Below are 19079 nucleotides of genomic sequence, written 5' to 3'. Positions count from 1 at the left end.
ATTTGATTAACACACACACTGGGCAGCTAAAGCTACAACAGCTAACACACACTTCCAAAACCATGAAAACAACAATTACACTGCAAGGATATAATGCAGATTGAATCTCATACCACAAAATGTGTCAACAACTGAAAAAAATGGAAACTGTTAGTGCAAAAGTGTCAAAAGGATGTTACAGAAAGACATCAAAATTAAAACCAATAAGAGACAGAAGGAAAGTGAAGAACTGATGGAGTAACAATTTATTTGTAATAGTTCAACACAGGATAAAATATAACACCAGTCATAGCTCAGAAACTAAACTATATTTCAAGAGCTTGTACACGCACTGCTGCAACAATGCCCCACAGAGGAGTCACAACAACAACATCATATTCTACAAGAAATTTACACCGACGCCAAACTGCACTCCAGAACACGGTCGATCCCCAGCAGCAATGCGGACTGGTATGCAGTAATTCAGCTCAAGTCGAGCCACCTGCCCTATCCTCAATGCTACACCGAGTCCGTACGCTGATCTCAAGTTGTTTGCCAACTGCTCGAAGTTGCGCTGATAATCCTCCGCTGAAACAAAAATCACTCACTTTGATCAAAAAATCAAAACTGTGTCACAGTCAAATTGTCCTGAGACTGACTGATAAAAATATTTTATTTTTTTATCATTAACACCATTAACTGAGAAAGATTACAGTCTAGTCTGCGAATTTTCTGTTTCATATACAACTTGCAGCCCCATATATATGTGCAGTAATCCTCCTGGGTATCTGATGATGGATAAAATCCAAAATGCAGCATATGACCAATGAAGTCATTTCTTACCCGATGTCTGCTTTTGCCAGCAGATCATTCACACACACATGTAGGGGGTGATCTTCCTGCTTTATGGAGGAACTATTTGTTCCAAAGTTATGTAACATGTATCTTACTTTTGCATGTGCCTATCGGCACTACTTCACCTTTCCCCTTCCGAAAGTGTAAGTACTCACTAGCAATTCTGTGTCATAATTTAGAAGTTAAATAAGATTTATTTTAACACAAGGCTCTAAAAAACCGCAGGCAGAAAGTATCACTTCAGTATGAATTCAACAAAATAAATAAAACAAGAAACAACTCCTTTCTTTCTAGGGAATTACCAATAAAATATGGTGTACCACAGGGCTCAATCTTGGGTCCACTACTCTTCTTGATTTATGTGGACGACTTAGTTGAATATATGAGTCCCACAAAAACTATTCTGTTTGTCGACGACACCAGCATATTGCTCACTGGATCTAGTCCAGAAACTTTGCGGTCCACAGCAGAAAATTCTATGAAAAGACTTTCTGAGTGGTCCACAGAAAACAAACTCATTATAAATACTGAAAAAACTGTGTGTGTCGATTTTCATTTAATTCCTCCAACTAATCAAATGTCTGTTCAAGTCCAATTAAAAAATGATCCCCTAGAAAATGTGAGTGTCACAAAATTCTTGGGCCTTTGGGTTCAGCAAGACTTAAAGTGGGACACACATATAAATAACTTGTGTAGAAAACTATCATCTGTGTGCTATGGCCTAAGAATTTTAAAGGCTACAACAAGCAAAACAACAGTACTGCAGGCATACTATGCACAGTTCCACTCACTAATCCGATATGGGATCATTTTCTGGGGATACTCAACTCACAGTGTAAAGGTTTTTAGAATGCAAAAAAGAGCTTTAAGAATAATTTGTGGCCTTAAAAAGATGGAGTCCTGTAAATCCCATTTTACTGAGCTTGGTGTTCTAAACGTTCCAAGTTTATTCATTTATGAAACTATCTTGTTCACTAGGGACTACCTCCTGAAAACAGGCAAACTGCTACAGAACAAAAGTGTACACAACTATAGTAGCAGAAGGCAATCAAATATACATCAAAAATATCACAGAACAACCACCTATCGGAGGAGCATAATAAACATTGGTGTAATACTACACAATAAGATACCAGAGGAAATAAAAAATACTAATCATCCAATATTTCTAATAAAGCACTGTTTCTATTCTGTCAGAGAATTTCTGAATAAGTAACAAAATTAATTGTAGTAGGTACCTAATTTTAATTGCTAATACTATGTATTATTGTAACTTATCTTTGACTTGCCCAATATCAATTGTACAATTTGTGCTATATGATAAAACTGGACCAATAAAAAATCAAATCAAATAAACTAATGTGGGTAGATATGCTATTTCTGTTATCATAACAGTAAAAAAAATACCCATTTTGAAGTATTACACCACCAACAACTCTCAACTGTTGATTTTAACAAATATCCCATATCCTGATACTTTAAATCACAAACACACCAAATCTCCAAACTTCTATGAAAGAGCAGCTTCTTGTAATGGCAAATGGTGACAACAGACACAGAAAGCAGTGGAGATGGCAAAATAGTTAAGAACAAGCAGTAACAGAATGGGATACATGCACACGTGTAACTAATCGTGCTCCTCAGTTACAAAAGCAAATCTCAAACCGAGGCAAAACACAGTGTGTTTCAACAAATATTTTTAGAAACTTTGAGGACAGGTTCCTTATACCAAAACAAGGGAAAAAGTTCACAAAAATTTATGTACAAAAATTATTTGTTTTTGAATTATTAATGAAAATTAATGTGCAGCAGCTTTCCTAGTACAACCGAACAACTTCACTTATCTATGTACCCGTCTGACTCATTGAGTCCTAAAGAGTATTAACTTAAACTGAAAGTGCTCAGTTAAAACATGGCAGGTTATTCGTTTTGTAATCAGGCGACATAACTTTCCTGTAGCGCCACACGAATGATAATAGGCATGAGGCTGCAGAAAGCACTTCCAAATCAAAGTACACCGTCATCCACCCTTTGCCACTGTGTTTCGTCGTCTTGCCTAAAAAGGATCTATAGCACAACAGACCATGCGATGAGGGACAGCACATTATAAGGGCTGTCGAAGAAGTGACCCTGTCGTGTGGTACACCAAGTCCGGCAAGGAAGATACTTGAGGAGAAACTTGTTTACCCATATCATCTTCAATATGTGCAGGGCCTTACACCTGCCAGTCACCCACCATACATCTTTTGGCAATGGTTTGTCACATACAAACTGCCAACCTGTGTGTCTCTTCAGTTTTGTTGACCAAAGTGGCAATGTTTGGAAAAGACACAATAACAAATTTCTACAAGTTAGACTTCAACATAGGTCCAACATTAATGTGTGGGTTGGAATTGTAGGTGACAGACTGGTAGGGCCACGTGTTCTCCCAGCACATCTTACAGGTGCTGTTTACAGGGACTTCACTCAGAACAACGTCCAAGACCTGCTACAAGATGTGCCCTTGAGATTAAGAAGAAATGCTATTCAAGCATGACAGTGCTCCAGCACATTTCATTTCAATCTCAATGTTTGAGATCCACTGGCAGGTATATGCCGGACAGATAGGTAATGGAAAATCTGTTCCATGGCCTGCACGTTACCCCCTCAATCCCTTTGATTAATATCTCTGGGGGTACCTTAAATAATTAGGTTATGCAGCAGATCATCCGGATATAGAAACTCTTCATCATCATGTCATGAATGCCTCAAAAACCATTCCAAACTGAGTATTTGAGTGGATGCAATAGTACACGATTCAGTAAGTGCATGTATGTTTAGAAGGAACAGAAGAATGTTTTGGGCATCTGTTATTAGTTTGTGTGTTGATAAGCCTCCCCCATGACTCATACCCCTGCAACAAACCAAATTGCAAGACCTGACTAGTACATCCTCTCATCACCACCCACTCCAGTCCTGCCACAAGCACTTCCTGCCCCACCAAATGCAGATCCACCTGTCAAAGCAGCCACGTGATCCACCAACCAACTGAAACCACTTTGCCACATTCTAAGTAGACATGACCACTAACTTGCTGTCTGTCTACACAAATGGCCACTGCTAAACTGTGGCTGAGAGACAATTGGACCATCCAGTTGCAGAGTGTGCTGCCCATGACAATAAGGTGGACTTCAAGGACTGCTTCACAGCCTGTGCCATCTGGATTCTTCCGACCAACATCAACTTTTCTGAACTGAACAGGTGGGAACTCTCCCTGCAACACAGCCTTCGTTCCAGAATCCTCCCTGTCCTCAACTTTCACTATAGACCTCCTCTCCCATCAGCATTGCTTAGTCCTTTTCCTTTCTCTCCTCCCCAGGGCAGCCTCCCAATGCTAAACCAGCCAGCCCACTACTCTGTCCCCATCACATCCCTAAGTGCTCCCACAGGCTGCACTAGCATCATATCCCCCATCCCTACCCTGCTGTCCCTTCCCCTCCCCACCCTAGACTACTTCTGCGTCCTACTACCCACCCTGCAAAAGACCATTGCTTACCTAACAATGAAATGTCACCACCTTGGTCTCATATTTTAAGGAGAAAAAAATTTGCTTGCAAGATATAAGATCCAGAAATTGATCTAGTGCAAAAATTTGGGCCATAATTCTGATAGTTCACAGTTATGACCTTCTGAATGTACAGCTTTTAAATTTTTGCATATACTGATTGTCACTCACTCCATCACATTGCAGTCATCTAATGCTAGAGCACAAAGTACTGTACAGTGGAATGATAAGCAGAGCCTTCATATTCACATGATGTTGAAGGCAAGGTAAGAAGAGGGGACATGGACACATCTGCCCACAGTGTTTTGAAATCTTACTTCAGAACATGTTATTCCATGCAAAAAGTAATGAATGATATGACTGCATAGTATGTCAACCTCATGTACACATATACAAAATATTATTTTAAAAATAATCTCATACTGACATTCAGCAGCTATATATATGACTCAGAATAAAAATGAAAAAACATAAGCAACTGACAAATTATTACGAAATTAAGTTAATGATTTTCGATTTACAATTTAATTTTGTCAATCGTGTTGAAGACTAGTGCCTCTCCTGGAAATGTAATACATTTTAACAGTGTCAGTTTTAAAATACAAATAAAATAATACATAACAGCAATGTTAATAATTAAACAGCACCAGGCTACTTCTTTAATGACACAATCATTCATTTCATTCACCTGTGCTGCATTTGTAAATCGAAACATAAAAATGTTCAAAGGAAACAGAGTTCAAATGCCAGCTGCAGGTAAGAAACTGCACATTTTTACACAGTGAAAAAAAGCATGTTCCCAATGTCAAAACAGTATTTCACAAACTTCCTACTCACACCTATGTACAGATTTGGCACTCTTGCATTAAAGTGGCTCCAGAGGTGCAGAGCAAGTTACAACCAATGCAGACAAAAGTTTAAAAGCTGTAAATTCAGAAAGTCATAACTTTGTACTATCAGAATTATGACCCTATTTTTGAGTGTTTCATTTCTTCTACATCTAATGAAATACTTATTATGACAGCTAATACGTCCAACAGTCTTTTTTTAAAAGTACATGTCTGCTACTAAACAACTCCTCTACATAAGGTGTACAATTAGAATTTTTTTCACTGCAAAAGGAGAATTATATTGATGGTAACAATTTTACACTGAACCGCATTACGAAGTATCACGTGCATTTTTTTTACACATTTTAAAGATATAAAAGTTACAACAATAAACAACTTATAAGTTGACAAGTGATAGCTGCTCATGTGGGTGGTCTCTCAGGTTAATCTCATCTTGATATTTGTCTAAAAACAAAAACTCCAAAGTGAAATGATTGCAGTACTGTTACTTACTGAACCTGAAGTTTCCAATATTCCCACAATTGAAGAATACGTGTGTGCGAAACAGGTCCCCCAGGCTGCCTTTGCCCGGCCTGAATGGTAGCGGAGTGTACAAATGCACGGCTGCAGCCCAGTACACCTGTGACACAGAAGTGAAAAGTCCCTTCATCATTTTGTGACCATCTGTCTGCTTTTTTAACTTTCAGTTGAGCATCTATAGTACTTATAAGTTTAAAAGAAATTCCCAGACCATAAATCAATCAGCGTAAGTTAGGAAGATGAAATGGAAAAATAGAAAAACATTAATTTCTACTGTAGCAGCTCTGCTACATCCCCCTGTCACAAAAGAATAAATAAATAAAAGATAAAATAAATTTGTATATATAACATTTAGCATTCTACTACAAACATCACTGATCAGCACAGCATTTCACAATTACAGTATACAGCCAGTCAAAATAGTACAAGTGGTATTTTACGAGCACAGTTGTTTTCAGTATTCGATTCAGCCAAGTTTAAAATCAATATCTGAATTGAGAAGTGACAATTTACAAACCTGCTTTTTGATACTGATGATGATGGTAGACATGTCACCTGTATTTACATGAAAACATGCAACCTTTTTTAGCTGCATAGTAATGCACAGTTCCTTCATATATATACATTTGTTAGTAAATGTTGAAGCCAATGCAGTTCAACATTTTGCAAACCAAAAAAAGTTACTGTTAAAAAAAGAGCACACCTGAGTAGAAATAAGGCTGCAACTTTCTCAATGTGTGAGCCACCTATCGCTCAAAAACTGGATTTATTTTGTACGAGAACAATGTATGGATGTCTCGCCACCTGCCCCTCGATTAGTGCTGCTTTCTGTTGTCAATTTCTAGAATTATTTCCAAAGAAACAGTCATGAATATTACAGCTGCTGTTGCCAATATGATCACACTGACATAATTTCTTGTGTGTAGTCATTAGGTTTTGCAGTTTGCTGTGATTCTGCCACAAATACGTCATGTTTGTTGAGTGAGAAAAAAAAAATTTGGAAGCTCAATAGGTAAAAATTTCTCAGTAACTCACATGGCACTTGCTGCCACTATTTTAAAATTTGTAATCTGGCAGAGAACTTAAGTAGATACGAAAGATAAATCTTGAAGCTTGGCCTTTTCTTTATGTATTACCCTTGAAGATCCATCAATTACACATGTGACAGTGACATTTTAAATAACGGCATAAATGGCTGGTTTTCTAGGCCCAGGCCCAATATTCTTCTAAGTGGCTAGTCTCCAAAGTGTTAACACCCCGAGTTGACCATGTATACTATTTTCTTAACCTTGTCATATCAAGTTATATTTGTTAATAAAAGGTTACAGTTAAAGATCACATTTCTCTTTCGGCGAGGCATTTTCTGCATTAACATAACAAAATTGTTTCACTCTATAGGACAGTAGCAAATATTCAGTCCAGTTTGTGTGCCTGTCAACCACTCACTGCGTGAAAACTGAATATCATTCTAAAAGTAAAGAACATATTGAGCTGAGAAAGGTGCAATTCTTCCACCATCCTTGCTGCTGTGTCACAGATCTTCCTTGGTGCCCGAATGATGCTAACAGTGAGCAGGAACAGTCATTAACTGTTTCTTTGTGCAATTTTGAAATGCATGACAAAATTTATAATCACACCAAGTGAGAGGTGCATAGAGTATTTGGTTATTGAATGCAAAAAAGTTCACCCTATCAAAATTTGCAGACAGATAACACAAGTTAATGGAACGTGATTAATAAAGCTTCAGTTAAAAATGGTGAAACATGTTTGTAGGAATTCTGGATGGGTAGGTACCAAGGAATAACACTCACGTTAGTTGAAGAGATTGGCAGTATTTTATTCAAGCATATGTGCAATATGTTAGCACATACCAATGACAAAGAATGAACTGGCTCGTGTCACACTCCAAGGATCTGCACCAACTCAAAGAACAACATGTTTGTCAAAGATAATTCTACACAACATATCGTGGCTCACTTGCAAAGCCTCACCAGTAATAAATGTGGACTGAAATCCCAAAATCAATGTATATCTGACACTTATCCTATTAAACTAACCAGCATTAGAAAAGAGTAGTGTAAGAACACTTTCATTCCAACATAAAATTATCTTTGGGCATTTGAAGTGATGTGCCTACTTTATTGAATGCAGTCGGGCACTGCCGCCACAGTTTTAGCTTTGTTGCTCACTGTGGACCTGGAGTCTGAGTGAGTCACTGGTTATGTTGTGTGAACAGAAGTTTGCATTGCTCTAACACTGTGGCACTGCTAGTAAGTGCCGAATGTGATTTCAATGTGGTATTAATTGAATACAAGTTTGACCTATTTTAAAATCATGTGCAACTAGTGAACAATAATCTGAACTCTGAAAAGTTTTCGTAATACGAGCAGACAAAAATGGAAAAAAAAAGAAAGAAAGAAAGAAAACGTGTATTCAGCCACGTTGGAACTGAGAGACAGTATTATTTTGGTAATCACAAATGGAATCTCAGTTAACCACCACAGAACATATGGGATTCACAACTTCAGTAATAACGGTCTGTCAACAGTCTACCTTTGCTAGTAGTAGATAATTAACCATGTAATTTTAATGAAGCACTTTCAGAATATACATAAGTATGTTTGTTCCAACCGCGAGCAAATTTCGATAGCGTAGCGATGAGTGTTAACAAAGAATGTTCCAATTTCACAAGGACTAATTGTGCTGTGTTCATAGAGGGTGCTATTAACATCTACAGGAACAAAGCCAGTGCCTTTATCAGGAAGGTGTTTAAAGTGCTGCGGTTCCTGTATTTCACCAATGTCATCGTAACAACATTGCCACTAAGGTATGATTTACCAGACTGGTCGTGCATTAACACAGAAATTATACTTACTAATTTGAAGCTGAAAAACTTCTGCGACAAGTTTGTAAATGTTAAGGCGATAGACATTACTTACTATGAAAGAACCTGTTTCACATACCATGGAATGCATCTCAACAAATACAGTACAAGGATGCTATCTTCTAACAAGAAATGCTCTTGAAGATATCTCTCTTCTCAACAAAAGTAGAAATAAGTCTGTTATTTAGCTGGGTGATCCTTCATAGGGAAACTAATAGAGTGGACCAACTCCAATGGAATTTGGTCCGTGAGACACAAAATAATGGTATGCAATTTAGAATTAAAGACCCACTCAGGTGCCACATTCTATGACCAACTAAATGATTCTCTGTTTGATTTAATTGGTAATAATTTCATAATGCATCTTAACATAGGCAGTCTATCAGTACGAATGATGAACAAATTGTATCAACCAGAAGTATTTCTGGAGAACACATGTTCTGTAAAAGTTTTATACTTAAATGAGCACTGGCTTAAAAGTGAAAATATAAACTTCATAAACTCACTTTCAGGTTACAATTTAGCAGCAAGTTTATGTAGAAAAACGGTTTTGAAGGATTGTGCATTCTAGTGGAAGAATCACTACGCTTTGAAGTCAAGCAGACTTTTAATTGCTTGAAATACGGCATATTAATTATTAGTATATATCATTTCCCAGACTAGTCCCCTACATGTGCATTTTTAGACAAATTTGAAACCTCGTTGTATAGATTGTAGGTAGAAAAGTTATGTAAAAAGGTCATAATTTGTGCTGACTTCAACATAAATGTAAGAGTTGATGACAGGTTTGCCATTTCTCTGAAGGACATGTTATCTAAAAATGGCTTGACATTAAACTTTATTGAGTACAGTAGAATAAAATCATCTTCTGCAACACGTATAGATAATATAGTTGATCTTAGAATTAGGTATATCTGACCATTCAGCCCTTTTTATCCCATTGCCAAATTCAGATAAAACTGTAACAGTGAAATGAGTCAGGAACTTCAAACAAGACAATGTGTATACATTTGTCTCAAGACTAAATGAAACATTCTGGTCTTTCAGAAAGCAGTACTTAGTAAACACAAACTACACTGCTTTTGTATCAGAATTCATGAGTGTTTTCAATGAATGCTTTCCCTTCATAACACCACATTACAAAAACTGGAAAAAGAACTCACGGATAACTGAAGGCATCAGGATCTCCAGTATTAGAAAGAGTAAATTTCACATGCAAGCAAAGAACAACCATGATGCAGAGTTTGTCAGCTATGTAAACAAATACAAAAGAATATTTGGTAGAGTAGAAACACAAGCATGCAATACAAATGGCAAACAGTAAATACATATCAGATGCCACAAATAAATCAAAAGTTTATGGCAAATTGTCAGGAGTGAAATAGGAACAGAAAAAAAACAAAAAGTTTTAATCACACGTTAGAAATAGATGAGGAAATGGTTACAAATTCTATACATATTTGCAAAGAATTCAACACATATTTCATAAATTCTAACAAAATTGACAAACTCCCTCCTCTACACATTGTTGTTGTTGTTGTTGTTGTCATCGTCGTCTTCAGTCCAGAGACTGGTTTGATGCCCCTCTCCATGCTACTCTATCCTGTGCAAGCCTCATCATCTCTGAATAACTACTGCAACTTACATCTTTCTGAATCTGCTTAGTGTATTCATCTCTTGGTCTCCCTCTAAGATTTTTATCCTCTACGCTGCCCTTCAATACTAAATTGGCGATCCTTGCTGCCTCAGAACATGTCCTACCAACCAATCCCTTCTTCTAGTCAAGGTGTGCCACAAGCTCCTCTTCTCCCCAATTCTATTCAATACCTCCTCATTAGTTATGTGATCTACCCATCTAATCTTCAGCATTCTTCTGTGGCACCACATTTCGAAAGCTTCTATTCTCTTTTTTTTCCAAACTATTTATCATCCACGTTTCACTTTTCAAACACAAGTCCCAATATAATGCAGCAAAGATCAGTAGTATTGAAATTCACTCATGTATTCTGCTATGAGGCGGCTAACATTATAAAATCCCTAAAAAATCTCAAATCATGGGCGATGTGATGAAGTCCCAACAAAAATAATAAAGGCAGGATGTGATAATATTGCACCCCAACTCTGTCACATAATAAATCAATCGTTTGATGAGGGCTGCTTTCCAGGTAGGCTTAAGTATGTGGAAGTTCGACCTTTCCACGAAAAGGGCAGACAAGAGGAGATAGGAAATTTTTGCCCAGTATCAATACTAGCAATACTGAAAAAGAACTCCAGTACTGACATACATAAGCAAACAAGTGATCTTTCTGTTTAATTCTTTTTTACACCTTATTTACAACACAAAACATAAGATAGAAGTGAATATTAGTATTCATAATGGAGCACAGTACAGTACAACTTGAAGCGAGGAGAGACACACAGCCTGACATTACATTTGGTGCACTCAAATGAGTTGTCCTTCCTCCAAGCCTTCCCTGTTAAAAATTTTTCCTTTTCACTGACCTTTTTTCATTCCTTCTGGAATGGTGACATGATTAGGGAAGTGTTTTTTTGAGAGTCAAGCTACTTTTCCAGAGCCTCAAGAAAAGTTCTACAACACCAATCTTTTATATATTATCTGTATGAAATTTGTTGTTGTTAGTTTCTTCTTTGTTATAATTGTGCAGTATGCAGGCTTTCGATACTGCCATTACAATTCAGTAAAAAGCCAGTTTCCTCCATCACTTCACTGTTTTCGGTCCAGAGCACCACATGACAGTTGTTGATCAAATAGGTCCACCCCAGCATTGTGTTGATTATAATCAAGAATTGCTGCAAGTTTAATTTTTTCTGTTAATTCTTTTGTTGTGATACTCTGCATTGTTGCTGTGTGTCTTATTCTGGTCATCCAAACATCATCTTATCCTTCCAGTGCATAGCAAGCGCGTTCTCTTTGAAGCAGAAAACTTATTCCCCTTTTCTTAGCTTTGCCTCCTTTAGTGTTTTTGGCAGTCCTTTCCCATTCTTCATTACTATCCCGACAAGACCAGTATTCTAAATTTTACACTCCTGTACAAACAGTCGACATACACAGGGTGCCTTTTACCCAGCACCTTGCTGGTCAAACTCATCATAACACTAGAAGCACTGTTATCTTGTTCTTCATCATTTCCATGGTACATTTCAAAATTCCATATAAAATCTGTTCTGGATTCAACCAAGATAGCTTCATACCATACTTATTTGGTTTACTGGTCATATAAAACTTGTAGTCTATCCTTCCCCTGAAGGGACAAATTCCTTCACTGACTGTTACAGCTCCTTCTGGATACATACTTCGAAATTTTTCTCTTATTGAAATGAGGAGAGGTCTAACTATATAAAGGACATCAATATCCTTTTTCACCTTTCTTCTTTGCTTATTTGTTGTCACTCCGGTGAAACATGGATAATAATTTATAGATCTCTCCCTTGAAAAAACAGTGGGGTAAAAATTACAGCTGACAACAGGATCAGTGCTCCAGTGACTCTTCATGTCTCATCTCTCACTTATTGTCATATGCGGAAAAATGGCGACAATTTTCTCATTTCTGCTTTTGTCTCCGTTTTCCATTGTCTGAACCTTGAATTAGGCAGAAGCTTATTGTCAGACCTCAACTTTGCAAGTTTTTGCCTGGCATAACAATTTGTTTGTTCCTTCATAGGTGTTATTAGAGCACTGTCAAAGAAACAAAAGAATACATCTAAACAATGTACTCAGCATCTCCACTATATGGTGAGTAGCAACTTTCCTTCTCATAATAGAATACATCTAAAGGTACACTTGATTCATCAAGTGCTCCATTACGTGTCACTCCATGAGGGCCTTTGTACATAGCTACATAAGGAATTTCGTCTGCATCGGTCCAGTCACCATCAAAGACACCTTCACACCTCTTTCCATTCTGAACAGGTTTCCTGGTACATCTGCAGGAGAATAATTGATAACTACAAAATCTGTTGATTTGTTTGAAGTTGATAAATTTATGCAGCAACTCAACTTCAAACAAATCTTGACTTATCACTATTTTCAGATGACGTATAATCTTAATAGTCATCAAATACTCCATTTTCGCCATCTGCAGACTCATCAAGGACTTCGTAAATCATTTGCTCCCAATGTTTCTCTTCTCCACTACACATTTTGTACTCAAAATCTACACAACAACGCACAAAACACACGAAACACAGAGAACTCAAACTTCAGGTAAAGCCTATGAAGTAAACAGCAATAACATAGGTTTCAGTGAGGAAGGATTTTTCCAGTGAAGCCACTACTGCCATCTATCGGTCACAGCAGAGACTACAATGTCTGTAGACCACAAACACTTAGCGGGAGTCATAAATATACTTTCCATGCCACAGATAATAATTGTAACTGACGCAACGTAATATTATGCTTGCTGTACTTTCCTATTTCCTCCAAGTGCCGTAATGTTATGTTAGCTGCACACTATATATTACAGCAACAAACTGCTGTTTCACCATACTGTGTCTCATCCGTGATGTAAACATACAAACTGTCGGCAGATGTCCATACAATTGTGTTCTGGATGGAAGATGGCATCCCGATCAACGGACAACCATGCCAATTAAGAAGACACCAGCCACCTATCAAATGGGATAGTGTTCGCTGGGTAGTCCCATATGCACAATTGTAGTGTACACAGTAACATACAGTGCAGTGCAGTACAGTGCAGAGAAGATGCCTAACAACTCTCTGAAGTGGAGGGCCACAGGAAAAATGGAAGCCGAACTGTCACAAAATTATGTGGCCCAATGGATTAATGTGAATCATTCTGTTGTTTCCCGGATGTGGTGACAGTTTGTAGAGACCAAACCTGTATCCCGAGACCAGGCCAGGACTGACCACAGGTGACACCATAAAAAAGGCACCTTTATTTGACTGTAAGAGCACTATGGTACCACCTTAGTACTACACAGCAACTGGCATCAACTGGACATTTTGTACTGAGGCGAACTGTGTACAGAAGGCTTCAGCAGAATGGCCTTTATTGTCAGAGACCTGTGGTGTGTGTACATCTGACGAGTCTTCACAGGAGGAAACATCTAGAGAGGAGTCGTCAACATGCGACCTGCATGGTAAAACAGTGAGTCAATGATCTTTTCACAGCTGAGTCCTGATTTGGTCTGGAGAGTGATTCTTGACAGATTCGCATCTGGAGAGAATGGGGAACACAATTTAGGAAGCCAAACATTGTGGAAAGATACTTGTACTGAGGAGAATCCTTAAGGCTAGGCACAAATTGAGATGCGTACAGCACGTGTGGCGCGACACACCGCAGCGCATGTTTTTTTAACTTCACAGGTTCAAATGGGACCACGCAAATTGGGACGAGACATGCGCCCGCGCAGGGTCACGTGGCGTTGTGGTTGTGGCACAGTTTCTCGTGCCGCGCGCCACACAAGCACTGCGGGAGGGGTGAGGAGGGGAGCGGGACGACAATCCTGCCATATGCTCAATTTGGCATGGCACATATGGGCAGTGGAAGTATTGCCCGTCTGAAAAATACAGCCTTATGGTATACTGAATTTTATCATCACTGAGTACTGTTTCGTTTTTCGCCATTTAAGTGCTCCACCTATTTTAGTTAGAACATAATAGTTTTCAGTTACAAATATCTGTACAGTTCTTTTGTTTTGTTTCTTCTTTCGTCAAGAACAATGCTCAGTTCAGTAACTGGTGGGCCATTAGCCACTGGGATTATATCTTCTGCCTCCACACTGTTTTCAGATCGTAAGAAGGGACAGTCAATTCATTTTGAGGGCAGTGAACAAGGAACTGAGGAATATTATAAAATCATGTGATTTAGGAGCAAAGCAGGAAAGTAAAACAAGGTTATCTACTTGCTGCCTGTTATGCTAACATATCTCTACAATCCATTGCAAAAAGTCGAAAAGGCGTAATTTCCACAGATATGACCTCTTTGTGCTTCTGGTAAAAAGTGTCCAATGAAGTACGCAAGTTTCACTATCTTTACTTGAATATGGATGTAATAAGAGACATTATACTACGTACATGTGAACACATTTTACTGCAAGCTAGAAACAGCCGAAAAGTAGTCAAAAAATAGCAATGTTTTAATTGGCTCACCACAATGAGAAAAAGCATTTCAATTGTTGTGTGCACATTACCAGCACTAATAAACTAATTATACAAATGAAAAAAATGGTCAGTATTATCACAAAAGTAGGAATATCCTAAAAGTGTGTGGTGATTAGATATATTTAATTTGTTGGAATGTACTGCTGACAAAGGCAGGTCTACTTTCATGACTGTTTTTTGAACTCCAGCTCACAAGGCACACATGGTTAGCTTCTGCATTCCTGTCACGCACATTATCCTCCACTGCTGACAATACACTGAGCACTGTGTTGTGCGATAGATCAATTGTTTGTTTTTCTCAGTAACAACTATTTTATTCACAATCACACACTGTCATTTTGGCAAGCCATAGGTGAGTAACCAGCATCCGGCATGTGTATATCATTCCACATGAAGGAATGGTCATCATCATTTTAATACTGCTCAGATCAGGAGAAGAGATAAAATCCTTTGGTAAGTTTCCATTCTAGTCGTTCAGTGTTAAAAATATGATGGGTTACAGAGATTCAACCAAAATTCCAACAGAATTGGCAATTAATTTTTGTGCGAGTTGCTAACCTTTTCTCATTCAAAGAAGCATCACCATTTATGATTAACGATCGCATTTCTCTTGTTGACACATTTCATTGTACTACCATTGTCAAAACACAGTGTAATTTGCACAAACTCATCTCTCTACAGCTATTGTGACAGAATTCTGAAACAGAGTGACTCAGTAAACAAATAACTGGCAATCACAGGGCTCAATAGCTTAAGAAAAACCTCACAGTGTTGGTTTGCAGTAACGTAAGAGAAGAAATTTCATGTTTATTTTCGTACTAAGAAACTCTTGTTTCCTCAGCTGTCAGTAACTCTTAAAAAATTACAGTCACTGGAGTGAAAAACCCCCATGAACCATGGACCTTGCCGTTGGTGGGGAGGCTTGCGTGCCTCAGCGATACAGATGGCCGTACCGTAGGTGCAACCACAACGGAAGGGTATTTGTTGAGAGGCCAGACAAACGTGTGGTTCCTGAAGAGGGGCAGCAGCCTTTTCAGTAGTTGCAGGGGCAACAGTCTGGATGACTGACTGATCTGGCCTTGCAACACTAACCAAACCGGCCTTTCTGTGCTGGTACTGCGAACGGCTGAAAGTAAGGGGAAACTACAGCCGTAATTTTTCCCGAGGGCATGCAGCTTTCCTGGATGGTTAAATGATGATGGCGTCCTATTGGGTAAAATATTCCGGAGGTAAAACAGTCCCCCATCCCTTAATCGAGCAGGTAGGTTAGAAAATTTAAAAATGGAAATGGATGGGCTGAAGTTAGGAATTAGTGACGTTCGGTGGCACAAGGAACAAGACTTCTGGTCAGGTGAATACAGGGTTATAAATACAAAATCAAATAGGGGTAATGCAGAATTAGGTTTAATAATGAATAAAAAAATTGGAATGTGGGTAAGCTACTACCAACAGCATAGTGAACGCATTATTGAGGCCAAGATAGACACGAAGCCCATGCCTACTACAGCAGTAAAAGTTTATATGCCAACTAGCTCTGCAGATGATGAAGAAATTGATAAAATGTATGATGACATAAAAGAAATTATTCAGGTAGTCAAGGGAGACGAAAATTTAATAGATATGGGTGACTGGAATTCGAGACTAGGAAAAGGGAGAGAAGGAAACATAGTGGGTGAATATGGATTGGGGTAGAGAAATGAAAGAGGAAGCCTCTGGTAGAATTTTGCACAGAGCATAACTTAATTATAGCTAACACTTGGTTCAAGAATCATAAAAGAAGGTTGTATACATGGAAGAATCCTGGAGATACTAGAAGGTATCAGATATATTATATAATGGTAAGACAGAGATTTAGGAACCAGGTTTTAAATTGTAAGACATTTCCAGGGGCAGATGTGGACTCTGACCACAATCTATTGGTTATGAACTGTAGACTAAAACTGAAGAAACTGCAAAAAGGTAGGAATTTAAGGAGATGGGACCTGGATAAACTGACTAAACCAGAGGTTGTACAGAGTTTCAGGGAGAGCATAAGGGAACAATTGACAGGAATGGGGGAAAGAAATACAGTAGAAGAAGAATGGGTAGCTCTGAGGGATGAAGTAGTGAAGGCAGCAGAGGATCAAGTAGGTACAAAGACGAGGGCTAGTAGAAAACCTTGGGTAACAGAAGAAATATTTTATTTAATTCATGAAAGGAGAAAATATAAAAACGCAGTAAATGAAGCAGGCAATAGGGAATACAAACGTCTCAAAAATGAGATCGACAGGAAGTGCAAAATGGCTAAGCAGGGATAGCTAGAGGATAAAAGTAAGGATGTAGAGTCTTATCTCACTAGGGGTAAGATAGATACTGCGTACAGGAAAATTAAAGAGACCTTTGGAGAAAAGAGAGCCACTTGTATGAATATCAAGAGCTCAGATGGAAACCCAGTTCTAAGCAAAGAAGGGAAAGCAGAAAGGTGGAAGGAGTATATAGAGGGTCTATACAAGGGCGATGTACTTGAGGACAATATTATGGAAATGGAAGAGGATGTAGAAGAAGATGAAATGGGAGATACGATACTGTGTGAAGAGTTTGACAGAGCACTGAAAGACCTGAGTCGAAACAAGGCCCCCGGAGTAGACAACATTCCATTGGAACTAATGACGGCCTTGGGAGAGCCAGTCCTCACAAAACTCTACCATCTGGTAAGCAAGATGTATGACACAGGCGAAATACCCTCAGCTTCAAGAAGAATATAATAATTCCAATCCCAAAAAAAGCGGGTGTTGACAGATGTGAAAATTACTGAACTATCTGTTTAATAAGCCACGGCTGCAAAATAATAACGCGTATTCTTTACAGACGAATGGAAAAACTGGTAGAAGCCGACCTCGGGGAAGATCAGTTTGGATTCTGCAGAAATGTTGGAACACGTGAGGCAATACTGACCCTACGACTTATCTTAGAAAATAGATTAAGGAAAGGCAAACCTACATTTCTAGCATTTGTAGACTTAGAGAAATGCTTTTGACAATGTTGACTGGAATACTCCCTTTCAAATTCTGAAGGTGGCAGGGGTAAAATACAGGGAGCAAAAGGCTATTTACAATTTGTACAGAAACCAGATGGCAGTTATAAGAGTCGATGCTCATGAAAGGGAAGCAGCGGTTGGGAAGGGAGTGAGACAGGGTTGTAGCCTGCCCCCGATGTTATTCAAACTGTATATTGAGCAAGCAGTGAAGGAAACAAAAGAAAAATTCGGAGTAGGTATTAAAGTCCATGGAGAAGAAATAAAAACTTCGAGGTTCGCCGATGACACTGTAGTTCTATCAGAAACAGCAAAGGACTTAGAAGAGCAGTTGAACGGAATGGACAGTGTCTTGAAAAGAGGGTATAAGATGAACATCAACAAAAGCAAAACGAGGATAAAGGAATGTAGTCAAATTAAGTCAGGTGATACTGAGGGAATTAGATTAGGAAATGAGACACTTAAAGTAGTAAAGGAGTTTTGCTATTTGGGGAGCAAAATAACTGATGATGGTCGAAGTAGAGAGGATATAAAATGTAGGCTGGCAATGACAAGGAAAGTGTTTCTGAAGAAGAGAAATTTGTTAACATCGAATATAGATTTAAGTGTCAGGAAGTCATTTCTGAAAGTATTTGTATGGAGTGTAGCCATGTATGGAAGCGAAACATGAACGATAAATAGTTTGGACAAGAAGAGAACAGAAGCTTTCGAAATGTGGTGCTACAGAAGAATTCTGAAGATTAGATGGGTAGATCACATAACTAATGAGGAGGTATTGAATAGAATTGGGAAGAAGAGGAGTTTGTGGCACAACTTGACAAGAAGAAGGGACCGGTTGGTTCAACATGTTCTGAGGCATCAAGGGATCACAAATTTAGCATTGGAGGGCAGCATGGAGGGTAAAAATCGAAGAGGGAGACCAAGAGATGAGTACACTAATCAGATTCAAAAGGATGTAGGTTGCAGTAAGTACTGGGAGATGAAGAAGCTTGCACAGGATAGAGTAGCATGGAGAGCTGCATCAAACCAGTCTCAGGACTGAAGACAACAACAACAACGGAGTGAAAAAAAATAAAAAGGGAAGTGTAAGTACTGATATATCGCCATAGAAAAGAAAGTTCCCTGTGTTTATGAATTGGCAAAATACTCTCCTCCTTGTGCGCTATCATTCGCCAAATTTTCATTTCGATGCCTCTAGCAGTTTAGGAGATATGAGAGATGTTGCGAGTTTTTTATTCTCGTGGGCATGAGATCCGAAGTGAGCACGCTGCATAGGATCCATTTTGTCG

At 38.5% G+C, this 19079-nt stretch overlaps 1 protein-coding gene across 1 annotated transcript in view; it reads right to left on the bottom strand.

The window, feature by feature from the left end:
• Nucleotides 1–230: 230 nt before the first annotated feature.
• LOC126100601 (sorting and assembly machinery component 50 homolog B) overlaps nucleotides 231–19079 on the bottom strand; it is a 108669-nt gene continuing 89820 nt past the window's right edge. The window contains exons 9-10 of the mRNA XM_049911229.1: nucleotides 5722–5848; nucleotides 231–567 (exon numbers count right to left, since the gene is read on the bottom strand). Of these exons, the coding sequence (XP_049767186.1) occupies nucleotides 380–567; nucleotides 5722–5848 (315 nt within the window). The 3' untranslated portion in view covers nucleotides 231–379. The remainder of the gene's footprint in view (nucleotides 568–5721; nucleotides 5849–19079) is intronic.

Source organism: Schistocerca cancellata, chromosome 9, assembly GCF_023864275.1.
Source record: "Schistocerca cancellata isolate TAMUIC-IGC-003103 chromosome 9, iqSchCanc2.1, whole genome shotgun sequence".
In the NCBI taxonomy this organism is placed as follows: Eukaryota; Metazoa; Arthropoda; class Insecta; order Orthoptera; family Acrididae; genus Schistocerca; species Schistocerca cancellata.
This window is presented reverse-complemented; position numbering and strand designations above follow the sequence as displayed.